Source organism: Myxozyma melibiosi, assembly GCF_037950935.1.
Source record: "Myxozyma melibiosi strain Phaff 52-87 chromosome Unknown BZA70scaffold_2, whole genome shotgun sequence".
NCBI lineage: Eukaryota > Fungi > Ascomycota > Lipomycetes > Lipomycetales > Lipomycetaceae > Myxozyma > Myxozyma melibiosi.
The window spans coordinates 557501-574695 of NW_027042916.1; the positions used below are offsets into that span (position 1 = coordinate 557501).

Sequence of the window (17195 nt, forward strand, 5' to 3'; positions counted from 1 at the left end):
TTATTCTCTAATCTTTATTCTTTAATCTCATCTTTATTACCCCCTCCTCCATCTGTCAAATCTGGTACTATACACTCCTCTTATTATCCCTCCTCGCGCTAAATCTTAATATCCTCCCTGGCTTGGACTCGGACCAGCAGCCAAGCCCTTCTCTTCTCTCTTCTCCCTGCCCCCTTCCCGATAATCTCCTTTCCCTGTTTTTAATTATTCCTGCTTGCGAAAAGCTAGATCGCCTCTTCTTTCGAGACATTTCTTTTCTTTTTGTGTTCTCTTCTTGCTCATTTACGGACCTCTTCTTCCTTACTTCCTTCCTTCCTTCCTTCTATTTCGCAAATCATCTTTTCTTAACTATAACTAAACATATATACTCACTCAACAATAACATATATACACTAATACATCGCATCCTCACTTCCGTTAACAATAACATCATTAACCTTCAAAATCATCCGCGTCAACTGCGTCGCCAACAGCAACTGCTGCTTCTTCCCAATCAACGGATCAATCACAAACATCTCCTTCATATCATTCTTCCCGCTCCCCAAACAATCAACCCCCAGTCGGCTGTTGTTCTCCTTCACCTGCCGCGCCTTCACGCTCGCCAACGTCTCGATCGAGTTCAACCCAGAGTTCGCCGCAAGCGCCATCGGAATCGCGTCCAGCGCTGTAGCAAACGCCCGCATCGCGTACTGGTCGATTCCCTGGTGCTTGTCCGCCTCCTCCGCCACCTTCAGCGAGCACGTCACCTCCGCCGCTCCGCCGCCGTACACGACTCTGTTATCGCGCACGAGGTTGCGCACGACGCACAACGCGTCGTGCAGCGCCCGCTTCGCCTCGTCGATAATCATCTTGTTACTGCCCCGCACAAACACCGTCACCGCCCGCGTATTCGCGCAGTCCTCAATCACAAGCATGCGGTCCCGCGTCGTGCCAAACGTCATCTCCCGCACAAGCCCCGCGTGGCCCAGCTTGCTCGCCGTCAAGTCCTCGAACCGCGGCACAATCCGCCCGTCCGTCGCGATCGCAATCAGCTCCAGCTCCGGGCCGCCGACCCACCGCACCGCAGGCAGCTCGTTCTGGAGCAGCAAGTGGTTGGCCTCGTCGTCAAATCCCCACTGGCAGATCACAAGCGACGCTCCCGTGTCCTTCACCTGCTTGATCATCTCCATAAACTTCTCGCGCTCATAACTCTGCAGCTTGCGAAACTCCTCCACCGTCGTGATGTCGAGCTTGTGCTTCGTCTTGGGTTTCGGGGGTTCAAACGGACACGTCAGAATCGCAATCTTCGCGTCCTTAACCGTCCGCGGCATCTGCGGGTGCGACATGTCCTTGTCAATCACAACTCCCTTCACCAGAGCCGTGTCCGCAAGCGACCCACCAACCTTGCCGTCGACCTTGATCAACTCAAAATCAACGTCCTTGCGCTCAAGATCCGCAACACTTATAATCGCGTCAACCGCAATATTCGCAAACTTGTCATGCGCCTTCGACACACTATATATACCCATTAGCATCCTCTTCACTCCTATATCATACTAGAACACTCACATCTTGCTGCCAAGCGAGGTCTTCGCAGCCTTGAACAGATTAGTCCGATCCTCAAGACTGAACTCAACCGTATCCGCAATCTCATCGAGATGCGCAACCGCAATCTTGCACGCCTTGTCGAACCCATCCGCAATCCGGATAGGGTGGATTCCTACATCTTTGTTAGCATCCAATCCCTTTTTTCTTCCGTTCAATAGTAAGCATGCTCACCCTTGTCGATAAGCTCGGCAGCCTGCTCGAGCATCGCACCCGCGAGCACAACAACACCCGTCGTTCCATCGCCAATCTCATCATCCTGCGATTTTGATCTATAGAACATTAGCTCTCTCTCTCATCACACAACAAAGAACAATACGCACAATTGCACAAGAAGCTTCGCAATCTGATTGTCGACCTGCATCTGTCCGAGAATCGTCGCTCCATCGTTGGTGATTGTGATATCTCCATCCGGCGAAATGAGAATCTTGTCCAGACCTATCATCAAATCAACACACTGCTCCAGAATACTGTTAACAATCCAACTACTGACCTCTGGGACCAAGCGAAGTCTTGATGATATCCGCAACTGTTCGAGCAGCTAATATATGTGACTATAAAGAAGAGGTGTGAGAATTACTCCATCGAATCAAATCAACATCAGAATACATACCTTGACGGCATCAATTCCATGAGCTCTGTTTCATTTTAACCAATTCGTTAGCATATGCACATCAAAAGAAGGATTCATGCTCTCATCGCGTGGGTCCGGCCACATTGCATCATCGCTCTCCTTTTCTCGCCTGCTTTTCTAAACATCAAACACAAGTGTAATTACCTCTTCTTCTTGCCCTGACTATTCACATTAAAAGACCATGTTAGCATCAATCTCGATCGAATCAGCACTACACTGCAATCACTCACTCTCTGACAATAATGAACGGTCTGCCCATCTCGTCCTGGGCGACGATCGCATTCGACATATCAAGCGACATCGTGAACAATCAACAATCAACAATCAACAATCAATAAAATACGAAATCCTTTGCTGATAAACCACACGAATAGAAGAAAACTAAAAGTGAGCAAGCAACCGCAGAAAGATAGAAAACCAACTTGTAATTTCAACACAAATCCGACGCGTCGCGATGAAAAATTATTCTGGAACCACCTGCGCGCAACGGCAGGGGCTCCAAACCCGTTCTCAGATCCACGTACCAGCGTGCTCACAAATACGCATCCTCATCGCTCACCTAATTTGACTACTGAAGTTGAGCCGCGCGGGATTAAAAAATAGTTGATTGCTCGCGACCACAACCGAGAAACCGCTCGTCACCTGAAATCTCGAGAAATTCCCATCTGATTCGGATATTCCCTGCTCGCTCGAGCTGCTTCCGCGGGCTCCTGCCTTCTTCCTCTTCTTCTTTCTCTATCTCTTCCTCTAGTGCCCAGCAGGTCTTCTGTCCTCCGTGGATCATCATCACAGCCTGATCACCTCCAATCCCCGCACTCCGCCCCCTCCATTCCAACGCACCGGCGGCCCTCCTCCCCTCCCCCCCCCCCTCCAATGACCCCTCCTCCCCGCCGCTCGCTAGAGGAGCAACCCCACCGTCGCAACCCAAGCCAGCAACAGACCCTCTCGGCCTCCTCGAGCTCGTCGCTCCACCGCGTCTCCGCAAGCCGTCATCAGCAGGGTCTCCAGCACCAGCCCGGCCGCCGCCCAATCTCCGTCTCCGTCTCTTCATCTGATCACACTCTCTCGCCGCATTCCGTGCCCATCTCCTCGGGCGCGGTCGCTGCCGCCCGCCAGCCGGCTTCCAACTCCTCCTCCGCCTCGATCTCCTCCTCGCCCTCCCTCGCTGGCTTCCACTACACCTCCGCCGGCTCGCGCTCCTCTGTCGATCTCAACTCCATCTCCCGCATGTCCTCCTCCGCCACCGCGACCACAAAGTCGCCTGCCGCCTCGGCTCGCGACTATGATTCCTCCGAGCAATCGTCCTCCTCGCGCAAGTCCTCCGGCGGATCCTTCATGGGCGGTCTCTTCCACATCGGCCGCAAAGCCAAGCGCGACGACGGCAGCATCTCGCCTCTCAAAACGACGTCGTCCGCATCCACCCGCGGCAGCGCGTCCTCGTCCTCCTCCGCGGGGAGTAATATCTACTCGAGCTCAAACTACAGCGACACGCACCTGCTCAACTCCCGCATCAGCCACTCGCACGACCCGCCACCGCTGCCTACTTCCGCCGCCGGAAGTCCCAGCAGCAGCGGACACCGAGGAAGCGATCACTCGCCTTCATCGTCTACCTCTACGCCCTCGGTCGCGTTAAAGTCCTCTAGTGCTGCGGTGGCCGCTCAGTCGCAGGTTCATCAATCACCAAAACAGGTGCCTCATGCTCAATTCCAGGAGCGACAAGTCCGCTCCGGTCCGCTCCATGCGACTACCACCACCTCCTCCTCGTCTTCAGCGGCGGCAGCCTCCTCTCTCACCGCCCTCCCATCTGTGCCACCTAAAGACACGTCCCCGATCCACCCGTTCGGTCCAAAACTCACCCCATCCCCAAAGCAGCAACAGCAGGACCCCCAACCACAACCACAGCAGCAGCCACCACCCTCTCCGCTATTAACCGTACCCGCACAATCATCACAGCAACCACAACAATCGCAATCCCAGCAACACCTCGAGCCCTCGCGCAGGTCCCTCGACGGCGGCCGAAAGGTCCTCATTCTCTGTACGCTCGATCACGAGACTTTCAAACTCGTCAACGTCACGGCGTGCGAGAACGCGGACGCGATCCGCAGGACTGTTAGCGACAAGCTGAAGATTGATGATCCTAGCGTGCAGTTTTATAGAACTGAGCTCGGCGAGCCTGAGAAAGGTGTGTACACATGCTGTTTTCTTCAATTGCTTCGGTTACTGACAGAAATATGGTACAGGCGATCCGTTGGCTGACGACGACATCCTGGAAAATTGTCGGAAAGGCGACGCCAAAGGCCCTACGATTCTCTTCGTCCGTCCTTCTACTTATCAGAAATCCCCCACAGATACTGTATCCTCATCATCTGCAGCCACGAGTGAGACATCACCCGCGAGCAGCAACGGCAAGTCGATCTACGCCCCATTCACCTCCTCGACCGCTTCCTCTACATGGAGACAGCAGCAGCAGCAACAGCAACAGCCGAGGACTGTACCGCTGCGAATCAACACCGGCTTTGCCGGCGGTCACAAGCTAAACGAGCTCACGCAGCGAGAAGAGGAAGAGCGTCGCCGGTCGTCGTCTACGAATTCAGCCTCGTCAGCGATCGAGACCGACCAGCAAGGCTTCAAAGTTCTCCAGAAACCACAGCCGCATGTGGACTTCAACAAGCCTCGCAGCTCGCCGTTCGAGTCCGCTGATAAGCCCGAGCTGAACCCCTTGCGAACCGCACCGCCGCCGCCCGAAGGACGACGACAGTCTTCGATCTCGCGACGGCCGTCGGCGTTCATCCAGCCCGACCGCAAGGATAGCCTGCCGCAGGCCGCGGCAAGGAGACCTAGTATCGCCCCTTCAGAGTACGCCAACGGCACGCGCACGTCGGATCTAAAGCGGGCGGGAAACTCGTCCGCCATCTCGCCGCACACAACCGTCCCAGGTTCGTTGCTCGAAACCGGGCCATCGCTGTGGAAGCCGGGATATGAATACCCGCAGGTGCCAAAGACGTACAACGTTCCGCGAAAGTCGCTGCCGGGCTCGGGTGAGCTCGCGGCCAGGCTAAACAGCGAACAGCGCCAGCGCAGCGTTAGCGGACCGGAGGACGATCCGCGAACCCGAGCCGATTCGAGAGCGTCTGTCGCGCTGCCTCCGTCGACGGTCGAGAAGGACTTTGCGGCTGCGAAGCGGCGGCCGGAGGATGAAGACCCGCTTGCGAAATATGGGTCGACGATCAATCGCAAGGAGTCCTTTGTCGAAAACAACATCTCGTTTGACGACGCGCCGCAGTTCCCATCTTTTGACGATGATGGCGATAGTAGCGATGACGACGACGGGCTGTGGGCCATGAAACCCCCGTCGCCTGCAGCTACGCCTGTGAAAACTCCTGTGTCTGCCACGACGGCTGAGTCTGCGCCTTTGACTACCGCTACTACAAACATTTCTCCATCCAATCCTCTATCAACGACGTCACCATCCCCGGCCGAAGGTGCAGACCATGACTCGGCCGCCGCACTTATCCCACCGCATATCCTCTCAAAGTCCGATCCATCGACAGCCGCCAGCAAGACAAACCGCCCCGTCCTGCATGTTCAGATCGGAAACCCAGTAGGTCAGAGTGCGAACGACGACCCGCGCCGCCAGGCCGAGGTGATGTCCGCCATCACCGAACGCACCGAGTCGTTTGCGACTACTGATGATAATCTGTCGGCAAAGGACGCGACTAGTGCCTCGACTCCTACTTCTGCTCTCGGAGAACTGCCCACCGCCAGTGATCTCAACACCCGCGGTCTTAATCGCAAGCAGCAGCAACAACAGCCAAAGAAGCCAAGCAGTGCGCTAGACTTCTACACAAGTCTCGCGTCCAACGATGTCTCCAGCGACGGCTGGGCCGTTCGTCCTCCGGCAGAGGTAGTGTACAACAACCTCGAGCGGTATTTCCCAAACACAGATCTCGATAAGCCGATTATCGACGACACGCCGTTCTATTCGCCGAACTCGCCGTTGCTTGAGTCTGCGGCTGCCGCTGTTGCTGCTGCCGCCGCCGCGGGACAGTCTCATGGAAATTCGCGTCCTCCGTTACCTACCGCGTCGCCATACTTTGCTTCTGCGGCTACAACTACTACCGCTACCACCCCCGCCGCTGCTACTACTACTACTACTGCTCCTGCCTCTGCTCCCGAAAACACCACCGAAGTTCAAGAAAGCGTCAAGGCTGCACCGTCTGATGAAGCAGCTTCAGAATCAGCAGATCCAGCACCGGTGGGACAAGGCGTCACGCTCGAAGACGACCAGGTGCTCAACCGCGGCACAAACATGGACCGTACCTTCTCCTTCAAGTCATCGACCCGCGACGGCGAGGCTGTCGAGAAACTCGACGTCGCCGGCTCCGCCGCCGCAAGCCTACCGAAGGCGCCGTACACGCAATCCGCAAACTCGACGAAGCCGTCGCGACCGATCGGGCGCGGCACGCGGATGAAGTCCATCAGGATCGTCGCTAAAGAAGCTAACGACGCGCGGCGGATTCAGGCCAAGTTTGGCGGCGACGCGGGGACGCAGGCCGGAGATCCCAAGCTTCTGAGGCGGAAGAGTACAAAGATGTGGGGACAGAAGGTTGTTGAGGTGACGCCTGGGCAGATTAAGAAGGGGCATCTTTCTATCAGAGGCCGTGGTCGGAATCGTACGTATCCCTTGATTTTTCAGAAGTTTTTTATAGTTGAACTAACAGTGGCGAAAATGTAGAGCAATTCAATTGGGTGAAGGGTGAGCTTATCGGCAAAGGAACGTTCGGGTCAGTTTACCTTGCGCTCAACGCGACAACGGGAGAGATGATTGCCGTCAAGCAAGTGATTGTTCCCCTGACGGCAAGCGACAAGAGCAGCTCGAAGCAGCAGGAAGTGGTGACTGCGCTGAATGCCGAGATCGAGACCATGAAAGATCTCGACCATCTCAACATTGTGCAATACCTGGGCTACGAGGCACTGCCGGAAGTGTGCAGCCTGTTTTTGGAATACGTTCCCGGTGGCTCGATCGGAACGTGTCTGCGCAAGCACGGTCGATTCGAAGTCCCTGTTGTGCATTCGCTTACACGACAGGTCGTGGACGGTCTTGCGTATCTTCACTCCAAGGGAATTCTTCACCGCGATCTAAAGTCCGACAACCTTCTGCTTGATCTCGACGGCGTGGTCAAGATCTCGGATTTCGGCATCTCGAAACGGAGTCAAAATATCTACTCGAACGACGCCGAAATGTCGATGCAAGGCACGATCTTCTGGATGGCGCCCGAGGTCATCCACAGCTACGTGCACCACGAGAACGAGGGCTACAAGAAGCAAGGCTACAGCGCCAAAGTAGATATCTGGTCCCTAGGCTGCGTCGTGCTCGAGATGTTTGCCGGTCGTCGGCCATGGTCGAACGATGAAGCGATCGGCGCGATGTACAAGCTAGGAAACGCCAAACTAGCCCCGCCGATCCCAGAAGACACGATCGAGTACGTGCAAGAAGACGGCAAGGAATTCCTGGATCTGTGCTTCATTACCGATCCTGAGAAACGTCCAACCGCGCAGGTATTGCTCGACACGAGGTTTTGCGTGCCGGATCCGACGTTCAATTTCGCAGACACAAACCTCGCGAAATTGATCAGCTCGAATGACAAGCGTGAGCAGTCTCAGTTCTCGGGCAAGTAAGGCAGGAAATTTTTGTCAAAAAACTGTAATATTAGGTCAGTGTAAAATAGTGATTTCTAGACATAACGACACTTGTAACGTTTTACTATTGTACAATATAAAAGCTCTCTTCTGGTCTATCCTTTCATTGATCACAAGTAGACACAGCAAGTGTAAACAAGACTACTCCTCGTCGTCATCGTCGCTGTAATCTCGTCTACGCTTCAGATCTCTGCGTTGACTCGGAATCTCCAAATCGTCGTCATCGTCATCCAACAGATCGTCCTCGTCCTCTTCTTCCTCTTCTTCCTCCTCGTCTTCATCGTCATCGTCTGACCCCTTCCGTCGTTTCTTGTACTTGTCGGCACCAGCCTTTTTAAGTTTCCGAAGTCTCTCAGCTCTTTCCTCTTCCTCATCTTCGTCATCGTCCGAAACGACAAAGTCATCCTTCTCATAATCCGCCGAGTTTCCGTATCCCATGCCGTCGTCGTCCGCATCATATCTACTACCTCTTCCACCCGCGCCGCCCCCGGCCCCGCGGCCGACGCCGGCACCCAGCTCGCGATCGTAGTTTGACCGCGACTCGAGCGCGGCCCGCTTGTTTTCCAATTTCTTGCGCGCGCGGATCTTATTCTCCTCCGCCTTCTCTGCCTCGCGCTTGACTTTCTCGGGATCCTCGATCGTCACGATATCGTTGATATACCGCGTCTTGACCTGACCGCGAGCAAGCGCGTTCGACATCCGGAGATGGGTCTGTGAGGTTGTCGAGGACGGCGTCATGTTGAGGATCTTGGAGATCTTATTGTGGAACTGCACGATCTCTTGCTCGTTGTGGGAGACGGCGAGGTAGGTGTCGTTCACTGGAGTCTCCTGGATATCAAAGATTTCGCCGCCGAGTTTGAGCGAGTAGCTTCCGTTGGACCAGCGAATTATTCGTGCGTTTGATTGGATTTTCTGATTAGAGCGTTAGTCATCCTGCCACTTTCCACAAGATGAGAAATTAATAAAACATGAGAAAGAACCCACATTGTTTCCCTGCTCATCCTTGACATATCTCCATCGAATCATATTCTGCACCTCTTCCCGCAACTGACGCCGCGACTCGTCGGTGCCTTCGCCCTTTGCTTTCTCGATGTTCTCGGCAGTCTCGAGATATGTGTCTGCATCGAATGCAACCGGGTCGATGTTTAAGAAGTTGGGCATGCGCGCAATTGCGGTCTCCTTGGGGACTTTGTGCGACGACAGATAGCGCGGCATCGTGATCTCCATCTCTTGCATCTCGACTTCTTCCATCTCTTCTTCCTCCTCTTCTTGCTGGGTTTGTGATCCATACCGGTTGTAGTCTCTGTAGAAAGTAATAGTCTCTGGTTAGCTTCTCGGTTGCCAATTTCGTCAAGTGTAGAGAATAAAGTGAAGAGCAGTGAACGCACCCGTTGTCATCCTCATCAGATGCCGCATCTCCAAAGATATCGTCCTCTTCCTCCTCATCTCCACTAGCACGAGGCGACCCACCCCGGGCAACATCCTCCATCTCAACGTCACTACCGCCGCCACCAGCACCGCCATCGGCCGAGTTCACTTCGTCCTCATCCTGATTTGCAGGTGATCCAGCAGGGGAGTTATCGTCCTCGTCAAAGAGGCCGCTAAGATCCTCCTGCTCGCGCTTGCGTTGCCGACTACTGCTGCTGGCCTGGCGCCGCGATCCTTCGCTCAAGTTGTCGTTATCAGATAGATCAGACATGGCGGATTCGTATGCCTCTCTTGACGGACTCAGTCAAGCACAATTGTAAATAAATCGAATGAGCCTCCCTCGAGGCCACAAACCCCTTCCAATACGCACAATTCTAGATTGTGAGCAGAAGCGGGTTTCGTGGCGCGGCAGCCGGGCGCTGGGGCCAATGAGCGCCGCCGAAACTAGAGTTATGCTCAGATGTATGCGACCGAGGGCTGCTACCAAAAAAACTCCTCCTCGACGAGCAAAGCGTTTTGCTGAATCTGAACCCGGGAACGCGAGCTTAGGCGATCGAGGAGAAGGTCATTGGCGATAATCTGCCGTTTGGATATACTTTTACCGTGAGAAAAGGTCTGGGAAAGGAACTCAGACAGTGCTTGGACAAGACAGTATTTCGAGTGAGCACCAGGAATCAGCATCATCTCGTCCACCGACAATTCGACACAACCATCAAAAGGAAAGCAGAGGAATCAACGGGAGTCTCCTAATTGAATCCGATCGACCGAGATTCCAATCACCATTGCCATCATATCTCCTCCGTCCCGCGCCCTATCCACCAAAAAATGCGTCTCAATAATGCCACCCGGACGCGTCTAACGACATCGCTTTTCTCCACCACTTTCTGCATCGCAGTCCTTACCGTCGCGGCACCGCATTTTCTCCCTTGCCCTGCTACTCGGAACCCCGTCGGCACCGACTCGGGCGATGTCAGAGTCCAAGACCGACGGGTCGTGCTGAGACAGAGAAGGCAAAGTGGGCGAGAGCAGGCAAATGTTGCTGAAGAGTAGACTGCTACTCGGCAATTCTCTGCAAAGTTGTTTGCGCTGGCGTTATCCGTTGATAAGCTACAAGTATAACAGTTTGCTTGGTTTTACTTGTTTTGGGAAGCATTTCTTATTGCAATCAATCTATTTATGAATATTTGGGGGCGTTTCTGGGATCACCTGTATGCATTTTTGCTCATTTGTTTTTCATTTTCATATATGATTGTTTTTGGCTCTTTCGAGCATCTTGTCAATCACTTGGTTCTTTATTGTTGCGAGTATAAGGACACATCAGATCATTTAGAGTCGGGCACGTTTTAGAACTGTATATATCAGTGGATGTAACCTGTACAAGTTATATCTCAAATCGAATTCTCTGGATTATCACTTTTCTATTATACAAATCTATTACTGACTAGACCAAGTATTGGACTATAACTGTTGTGACCAGATCATTAACCCTAAACAAAACGCCTCGAAAACAACCGTATGCAGACAAATTTTTGTAGTGAGAAGATCCCACGATTCACATAAGCTTGCGTAGAACGTTATTACTCGCTAGATATATAGTCAGCATTCTGTTCATAAAAAGTAAATCAGGTATCGTAGACTTACCACTCCGTCTACCAGCCCAGCGCTGAGATTTCCGGCCTGTGTCCCTCTCTTTCCTCTTCTTCCCCTCTTCGCCATCCTCTTCCTCGTCTTCCTCATCTTCCTCACTCCGCTTCTTTTTCTTTTTACTCTCGACCGTAAACGTAATCTCACCCTCACCCATCAACCCTCTGGAGATGAACGTATTCTTCCCAACTTTCTCTTCATCTTCCTGCTCCCTCATCTTGAGCTCTGAAAGCATCGACCCAAACGACTTTGTCTTTGATTTCGTCGCTGATTTTGATGATGATGATTTCTTGGAAGAAGCTAGAACTTCGTCGACTCGTCGCACTTTCATTTCAAGCTCAGCTGGGCGCTTCGTCACCTTGGATGTGCTGTGCGCTTTCCCTGTCTTCTTCTTCACCTGTGTGCGAATCGGCGCCATAACTGCTTATTGTATATCCAGCCGGAGTTTCTGGTGGTATAGTATAGTTCTGGACTGTGTAACCTAGCTTCTGGCGACGGGTTGTCAAGGGCAAGACAAGTAAAGAGATGTCTGTTGAGATTTACTGTGGGATCTCGAAAACTTCAAAAAATTGCCTTAAAGTTTGATGGTAAGTGCTAAACATACCAAAACAATACCTCTCTGATATATAACAGCTACTTCATTATTATGGGGCTTCAACACGTAAATCTTATTCTCCCAACTGAACACGTTGAGCTTCAGCGTAAAGGAACCAAAGGCCAATCACCCCTGATTTTCGCTCCACGCTCGCAGCCAGCAATTGTTAGATCTCCATCACTCTGCGCTCGGAGCTCAAGAAAATACGATATAACTGGCGAGAAACGCTTCACATCCGTCAATTGTGCCGATTGAGAGACGTGGACGCTCTATAATTCGGGATCGAGAATGAATCTCCGACCGCGATGCTTCTTCCTGCTCGGGATTCTTATTGTCTCATTCTTCGCTCTGGCATTGTGCAGGCTGGACGAGTTTGACGATGAGGATGAACTCGACGAGTTGGATCTGACTGATGTGGAAGATCTGAACATGCGTGTGCTTTTGGCCGAGCACGCGCGTGAATCAAACGCGACGTTGCAGTGGGGCCCATACCGGCCTAACCTCTACCTCGGCATCCGTCCTCGCGGACTGCCGGAGTCGTTCCTCGCTGGACTGATGTGGCACAATACAGACACGTATACCGGTCTGCGATTCACTCGGCACTCGTGCGAGACTGGCCACGACTTCAAGGGCTACGGATGGGAGGCGTACGACGCCCGTTCTGGAGGCAGGCAGGTTCTGCACGATGTCGAGAATGCGGTCGATATCTACACCGAATTTGTCAAGGATGGCTCGAACTGGGCTCTGAGAGTTCGTGGTGTACCAAAAGAGGCTGAGGGATCTACCTCTATAATCTTCTATTTTGGTACCCAGGGCTTGTCGACCAGTCGACGAACCAGTCAATACAGTCATACCGGCTATAAAGGCGATGTCGAGTACGAGGGCGAGATCTCTTCTCTCGGCCGATTCAGAATCGCAGTAACGTACGGTCCGGAGACGAACGATGCTGCCGAAAACACGCACCCGCTTAGCTACATGCACCCCGCCGACGCGTGGCATGCTCGCACGCTGGCTGTCAATGGTGATACGATCTGGCGCTCGATGGATTACTATATGGCATTGATGCAGGAACAGATCAAAGAAGTCCAGACTGCATACCCCCGTGAGACTATGCCGGGACCGGTACCAATCTTCACGCTGTACGATACCCCGGAGAGGGACGGAAATCTGCATTTCCTCCAGAGAAGCTTCAAGGGTGGATTCGAGTTTGATATCTTGTTTGAGCAGGACGGTGAGGGCGAGATGACGTGTAAGTTCGAGATTGAATTTGGTGGCTACAGACTGCGGGGTATGATTGATTTTTGCTAACGAGGCATTTCTTGTAGCTGAGAAATTGACTTCTGTGCTTGAACAGAGCATTGATGATTTTGACGAGCGCTACAGCAAAACTTTCCCAGCAGCTGAGCCGTTCACCGATGCCGAGCACGTTTCAATGGGAAAAGCACTTGTTTCTAACTTGATGGGAGGTATCGGATACTTCCAGGGTACATCGTTGGTAGACAAGTCGGACGGGGCTTATGACGACGAAGAAGAGGAGGAGTTTTGGAATTACAAAGGACAATCCGACGTAACAGAGGTTCCCGCGACAGAGCTCTTTTGTACGGTTCCGTCGCGACCCTTTTTCCCCAGAGGATTCTACTGGGACGAAGGATTCCATCTTTTGCCCGTTCTGAAGTGGGACCCGGATCTCGCGCTGGAGGTCATCAAGAGCTGGTTCAGTCTCACGGACGAAGACGGCTGGATCGCGCGTGAGCAAATTCTGGGCGAGGAAGCGCGGAGTAAAGTTCCAAAGGAGTTCCAGACTCAGTTCCCGTCGTACGCGAATCCGCCGACGATGATGCTGACGCTTGTCGAGTTTATTGATGATGTCGAAAAGTTTGCCTACGCCGAACGTAGGGGAGTCCCCGTTGGCGACAACGAGCAGCAGCAGTTGATCAACTTTCCTGACTCTTCGCCCCGTTTGGCGTATTTGCATTCGCCCGCTATGGCTCGCGCAGCGCTAAAGCGACTCTATCCAACACTCAAGAGGCACTATAACTGGTTTCGACGCACGCAGGCTGCTGATATTCGGTCCTGGCACAATCCAGATGACGCGCGCCCAAAGTCGTGGACTGAGGGCTACAGATGGCGAGGACGAACCCCGAACCATTGCTTAACGTCGGGTCTTGACGACTATCCGCGCGCAGCGATGCCTCACCCTGCAGAGATGCATGTAGACTTGATGGCGTGGATGGGCTCGATGACGAAGGCAATGATCAAGATATCGCGATTTGTCGGCGCGCCCGAGGCCGATATCAAGCTCTATGAGAAGGTTCTTGAGGGAATTGAGGCTAATCTTGAAGACCTCCACTGGAGTGAAGAGGACGGCATGTACTGCGATCTGACGTGGGATATGGAGGAGGACAGACGTGTTCCAGAGTGCCACGAGGGCTACGTCACGCTGGTGCCTTTTATGCTTGGACTAGTACCAGCAGACAAGATCGGACGCGTTCTTGACAGGATTTTGGACCCTGAGGGAGTGTGGTCCGCGTTCGGAATCCGAAGTCTGTCGAAGCGCGAGCCCGCGTTCGGCAAGGACGAAGATTACTGGCGCGGAGCTATCTGGGTGAACATGAACTACCTCGTTCTGCGCTCGGCCCAAGACTACTACAAGGACGCGCAGACAAGCGCAGGTGATCGAGAGAAGCTGAAGGAAATATACAGTCAACTGCGAACGAACATTGTGCAGACAGTGTACAAGCAGTGGGAGGAGACTGGGTTTGCGTGGGAGCAGTACGAGCAGAGCGAGGGAAAGGCCAAGGGCGTGAAGCATTTTACGGGATGGACGTCGCTGACGACGATGATTATGAGCATGCCGGCTGAGTTGGGCGGTAAGTAGAGCTGAGTAGAGTAGAATAAAAGACGCGTCTGAACATAAACAACAGTTGGTAAATAGCAGAGCACTGGCCCGGGTCTCGTGCCAGAAGAAATGAAGTAAATGAGCTTGGACGCGGCAGGACTACCCCTTCTGTCAGTGACGTCATTTAGATGACATAATCCATGAGTCAGTGCGCCACATGACCCGCGATGTAGGGTGACGCCCCCCCGGGGCCACGCTGAGTCCCCTCACCAAGTCTCAAGGCTCAGCTTCCTCTCTCGTGTCCTGCTCCCAAAGGTCAACAATCGCCCACCTTCTTCCACTCCCTCACCCGTCCTCGCAGCTCAATGTCCCACAGCAGTCTCGAGAATACGCGTCTCGGTGGTATGTTGCTCCTCTTTTCTCTGCTCTTCGTCGCTCTCCGCCCGCGGCTGCCCGCGGTGGGCCCAGCCATCTTGACTCCTTCCTTCTTTAGCTCTAACACCCCCTCGCCAGACGTCGTCCGCGAAAAGGTCCACGACGGCCGCACCGGTGAGATCAAGGAACTCTGCTACACCGAATGCAAGGTCGTCGGAAATGGATCGTTCGGTGTCGTGTTTCATACCAACCTCCAGCCATCGGGCCAGGAAGTGGCCATAAAGCGCGTGCTCCAGGACAAGCGTTTCAAGGTGAGAAGCCTCTCTTCCCCGCGCGCTGCTCTATCGTTCTCGCTCTACTTTGCCTTGTATTTTTTACTTCCATATTGCTTGTCCTTTCTCTTTGATTCGGCTTCCACCTCCCCTTTTTTTCGAGAACGATTTTGCTCTGCTGCTTGCTACGATTCATGCCTTTTAATATATTACGTACTTACTGTGTTGTCTTGTTTGACTTTTTTAGAATCGTGAACTGCAAATCATGCGTCTGGTCAAGCACCCCAACGTTGTCGATCTCATCGCTTTCTTCTATTCAACCGAGTCTGGTCGTTCTTCAACTGCCTATGATCGCAAGGACGATTCGTTCATACCCCCGCCCAAAGAGGAGGTCTACCTCAATCTCATCCTCGAATTCATACCCGAGACCGTCTACCGGGCCTCCCGTCACTTTTTAAAACTCGAGCAAACGATGCCTATGCTCGAGATCAAGCTCTACATCTACCAACTCTTCCGCTCACTCGCGTACATCCACTCGCAGGGCATCTGCCATCGTGACATCAAGCCCCAGAACCTTCTCACCGATCCCAAGACAGGGATTCTCAAGCTGTGTGATTTTGGATCGGCAAAGATCCTCGTGGCTGGAGAACCCAACGTGTCTTACATTTGCTCGCGCTACTACCGTGCGCCTGAGCTGATCTTTGGTGCTGCAAACTACACGACCAAGATCGACGTCTGGTCGACTGGTTGTGTCATGGCCGAGCTGATGCTCGGAAAACCCCTCTTCCCCGGTGAGTCTGGAATCGATCAGCTTGTTGAGATCATCAAGGTCCTTGGTACCCCGACGCGCGAGCAGATCAAGACCATGAACCCCAACTACATGGAGCACAAATTCCCTCAAATTCGGCCTCACCCCTTCTCGAAAGTGTTCCGACGAGGACCCCCTGATGCGATTGATCTCATTTCGCGATTGCTTGAATACAATCCCAACCAGCGTCTGTCGGCAATCGAGGCTATGTGCCACCCATTTTTCGATGAACTCCGCGACCCCTTCACACTGTTGCCGGACTCTAGACATCCTAGCAATCCGCCTCGTCAATTGCCTCCGCTCTTTGATTTCTCGCTGCACGAGCTGTCGATCGCGCCAGAGTTGAATGAGAAGCTGGTTCCACCACATGCACGGGCTGCTTTACTAGAAAGAGGAATCGATCTCAATAACTTTACTCCACTGATGCCAGATCAGATGAAAGTCACTCTTGAGTGAAGGAGAAAGCTGAGATGAAAACAAGAGAAAATAAAGGATGAGAAAAGCAGTACATACTGTGCTTTGCTTTTGTCTCGTCTAGTTTTGCGATTCCCATAGTATCAGAAAAGCTCTCGGATCTTAATGTGGTGTGTATATATACATGCTGGAGGTTATAACATTATTGCGTATTGGTAAAGTCTGTCTGATTTCGTTGCATAAAAAAACTGGGTTTTTTTCTAATCGTCCGGTTTGTTCTTTTCTTTTTTCCTTTGTTGTTTGTCTTGTCCGTTTGCTTCTTATTGCCTGTTGTTGCTTCTTTGGAATCGGGTTTGCTCGCGTTATTTTGTTTCAGATCTTTATTATTTACGCTCCATACGTCTTCCGTCTTCCCTTTTGTATCTTTTATTGCTGTCGACAGTGGCGATGGAGATACTCTTTCTTATATATTTTCCTCCTTGTTTCTCTAATTGTCTTTTCCTGCTGCTTTTCGGCTGTCTACTCATACTGAGAAGTCTAGCCGAGATCGAGGAGGGATGAGTAGAGAAATAGTGAGTAGTTTTATGTGGTTGTCGTGTTTCCTATTATATGTCTATTTTTCTATATTGTTTTGCGCGTTATGTTTCTAACCTGAGTTCAAAATGTCTATTTGTTATCCTATTACTTTGACTAGTGTGTTGTTTTGATTAGTCGCCTTGTTCAAAAAAGAGCCTTAATTTTTTCCCTTAATCTATCAGTCTGTTCAGATGTTCCTCAGCCAGTCTTGATTCCTCACATCGGTGAGCCAAGGAAGCGGCGATCAATGGCGTCAGCGAGGGGCAAGTTTGGGGGGGGAACGAAAGAAGGAAGGTGATCGGCGGTGTTGCATGATGTTCATCAAG

At 52.4% G+C, this 17195-nt stretch overlaps 6 protein-coding genes across 6 annotated transcripts in view; 4 read left to right on the forward strand and 2 right to left on the reverse strand.

The window, feature by feature from the left end:
* BZA70DRAFT_274900 (t-complex protein 1 epsilon subunit) overlaps nt 1–2721 on the reverse strand; it is a 2747-nt gene extending 26 nt beyond the window's left edge. Inside the window, exons 1-8 of the mRNA XM_064912051.1 lie at nt 2449–2721; nt 2363–2380; nt 2198–2222; nt 2078–2138; nt 1908–2022; nt 1759–1856; nt 1549–1699; nt 1–1494 (exon numbers count right to left, since the gene is read on the reverse strand). The exon at nt 1–1494 is cut by the window's left edge and continues 26 nt beyond it. Coding sequence (XP_064769736.1) covers nt 393–1494; nt 1549–1699; nt 1759–1856; nt 1908–2022; nt 2078–2138; nt 2198–2222; nt 2363–2380; nt 2449–2519 — 1641 coding nt within the window. The 5' untranslated portion in view covers nt 2520–2721 and the 3' untranslated portion in view covers nt 1–392. The remainder of the gene's footprint in view (nt 1495–1548; nt 1700–1758; nt 1857–1907; nt 2023–2077; nt 2139–2197; nt 2223–2362; nt 2381–2448) is intronic.
* A 4318-nt stretch (nt 2722–7039) lies between these two features.
* On the forward strand, nt 7040–7897 carry BZA70DRAFT_298768 (kinase-like domain-containing protein; the record flags this gene model as incomplete). The annotated part of the gene is made up of 1 exon (XM_064914623.1): nt 7040–7897. One exon carries the CDS (start codon nt 7040–7042, stop codon nt 7895–7897), a length of 858 nt encoding a protein of 285 aa, XP_064769737.1.
* A 71-nt stretch (nt 7898–7968) lies between these two features.
* BZA70DRAFT_274906 (Leo1-like protein-domain-containing protein) lies at nt 7969–9653 on the reverse strand. Its single transcript, XM_064912052.1, has 2 exons — nt 8903–9653; nt 7969–8830 (listed from the first exon to the last, which is right to left on the reverse strand). Exons 1-2 carry the CDS (start codon nt 9167–9169, stop codon nt 8060–8062), a joined length of 1038 nt encoding a protein of 345 aa, XP_064769738.1. The 5' UTR covers nt 9170–9653; the 3' UTR covers nt 7969–8059.
* Nucleotides 9654–9813: 160 nt separating this feature from the next.
* Nucleotides 9814–10782, forward strand: BZA70DRAFT_274907 (uncharacterized protein). The gene has a single exon (XM_064912053.1). The coding sequence runs from the start codon at nt 10172–10174 to the stop codon at nt 10394–10396; it is 225 nt and encodes a 74-aa protein (XP_064769739.1). The 5' UTR covers nt 9814–10171; the 3' UTR covers nt 10397–10782.
* Nucleotides 10783–11609: 827 nt separating this feature from the next.
* Nucleotides 11610–14703, forward strand: BZA70DRAFT_274911 (putative mannosyl-oligosaccharide glucosidase). Its single transcript, XM_064912054.1, has 2 exons — nt 11610–12834; nt 12911–14703. Exons 1-2 carry the CDS (start codon nt 11874–11876, stop codon nt 14461–14463), a joined length of 2514 nt encoding a protein of 837 aa, XP_064769740.1. The 5' UTR covers nt 11610–11873; the 3' UTR covers nt 14464–14703.
* On the forward strand, nt 14704–16335 carry BZA70DRAFT_255308 (protein kinase; the record flags this gene model as incomplete). The annotated part of the gene is made up of 4 exons (XM_064910776.1): nt 14704–14826; nt 14938–15110; nt 15319–15403; nt 15458–16335. The coding sequence occupies exons 1-4, from the start codon at nt 14790–14792 to the stop codon at nt 16333–16335; spliced, it is 1173 nt and encodes a 390-aa protein (XP_064769741.1). The 5' UTR covers nt 14704–14789.
* Between the last annotated feature and the right edge of the window lie 860 nt (nt 16336–17195).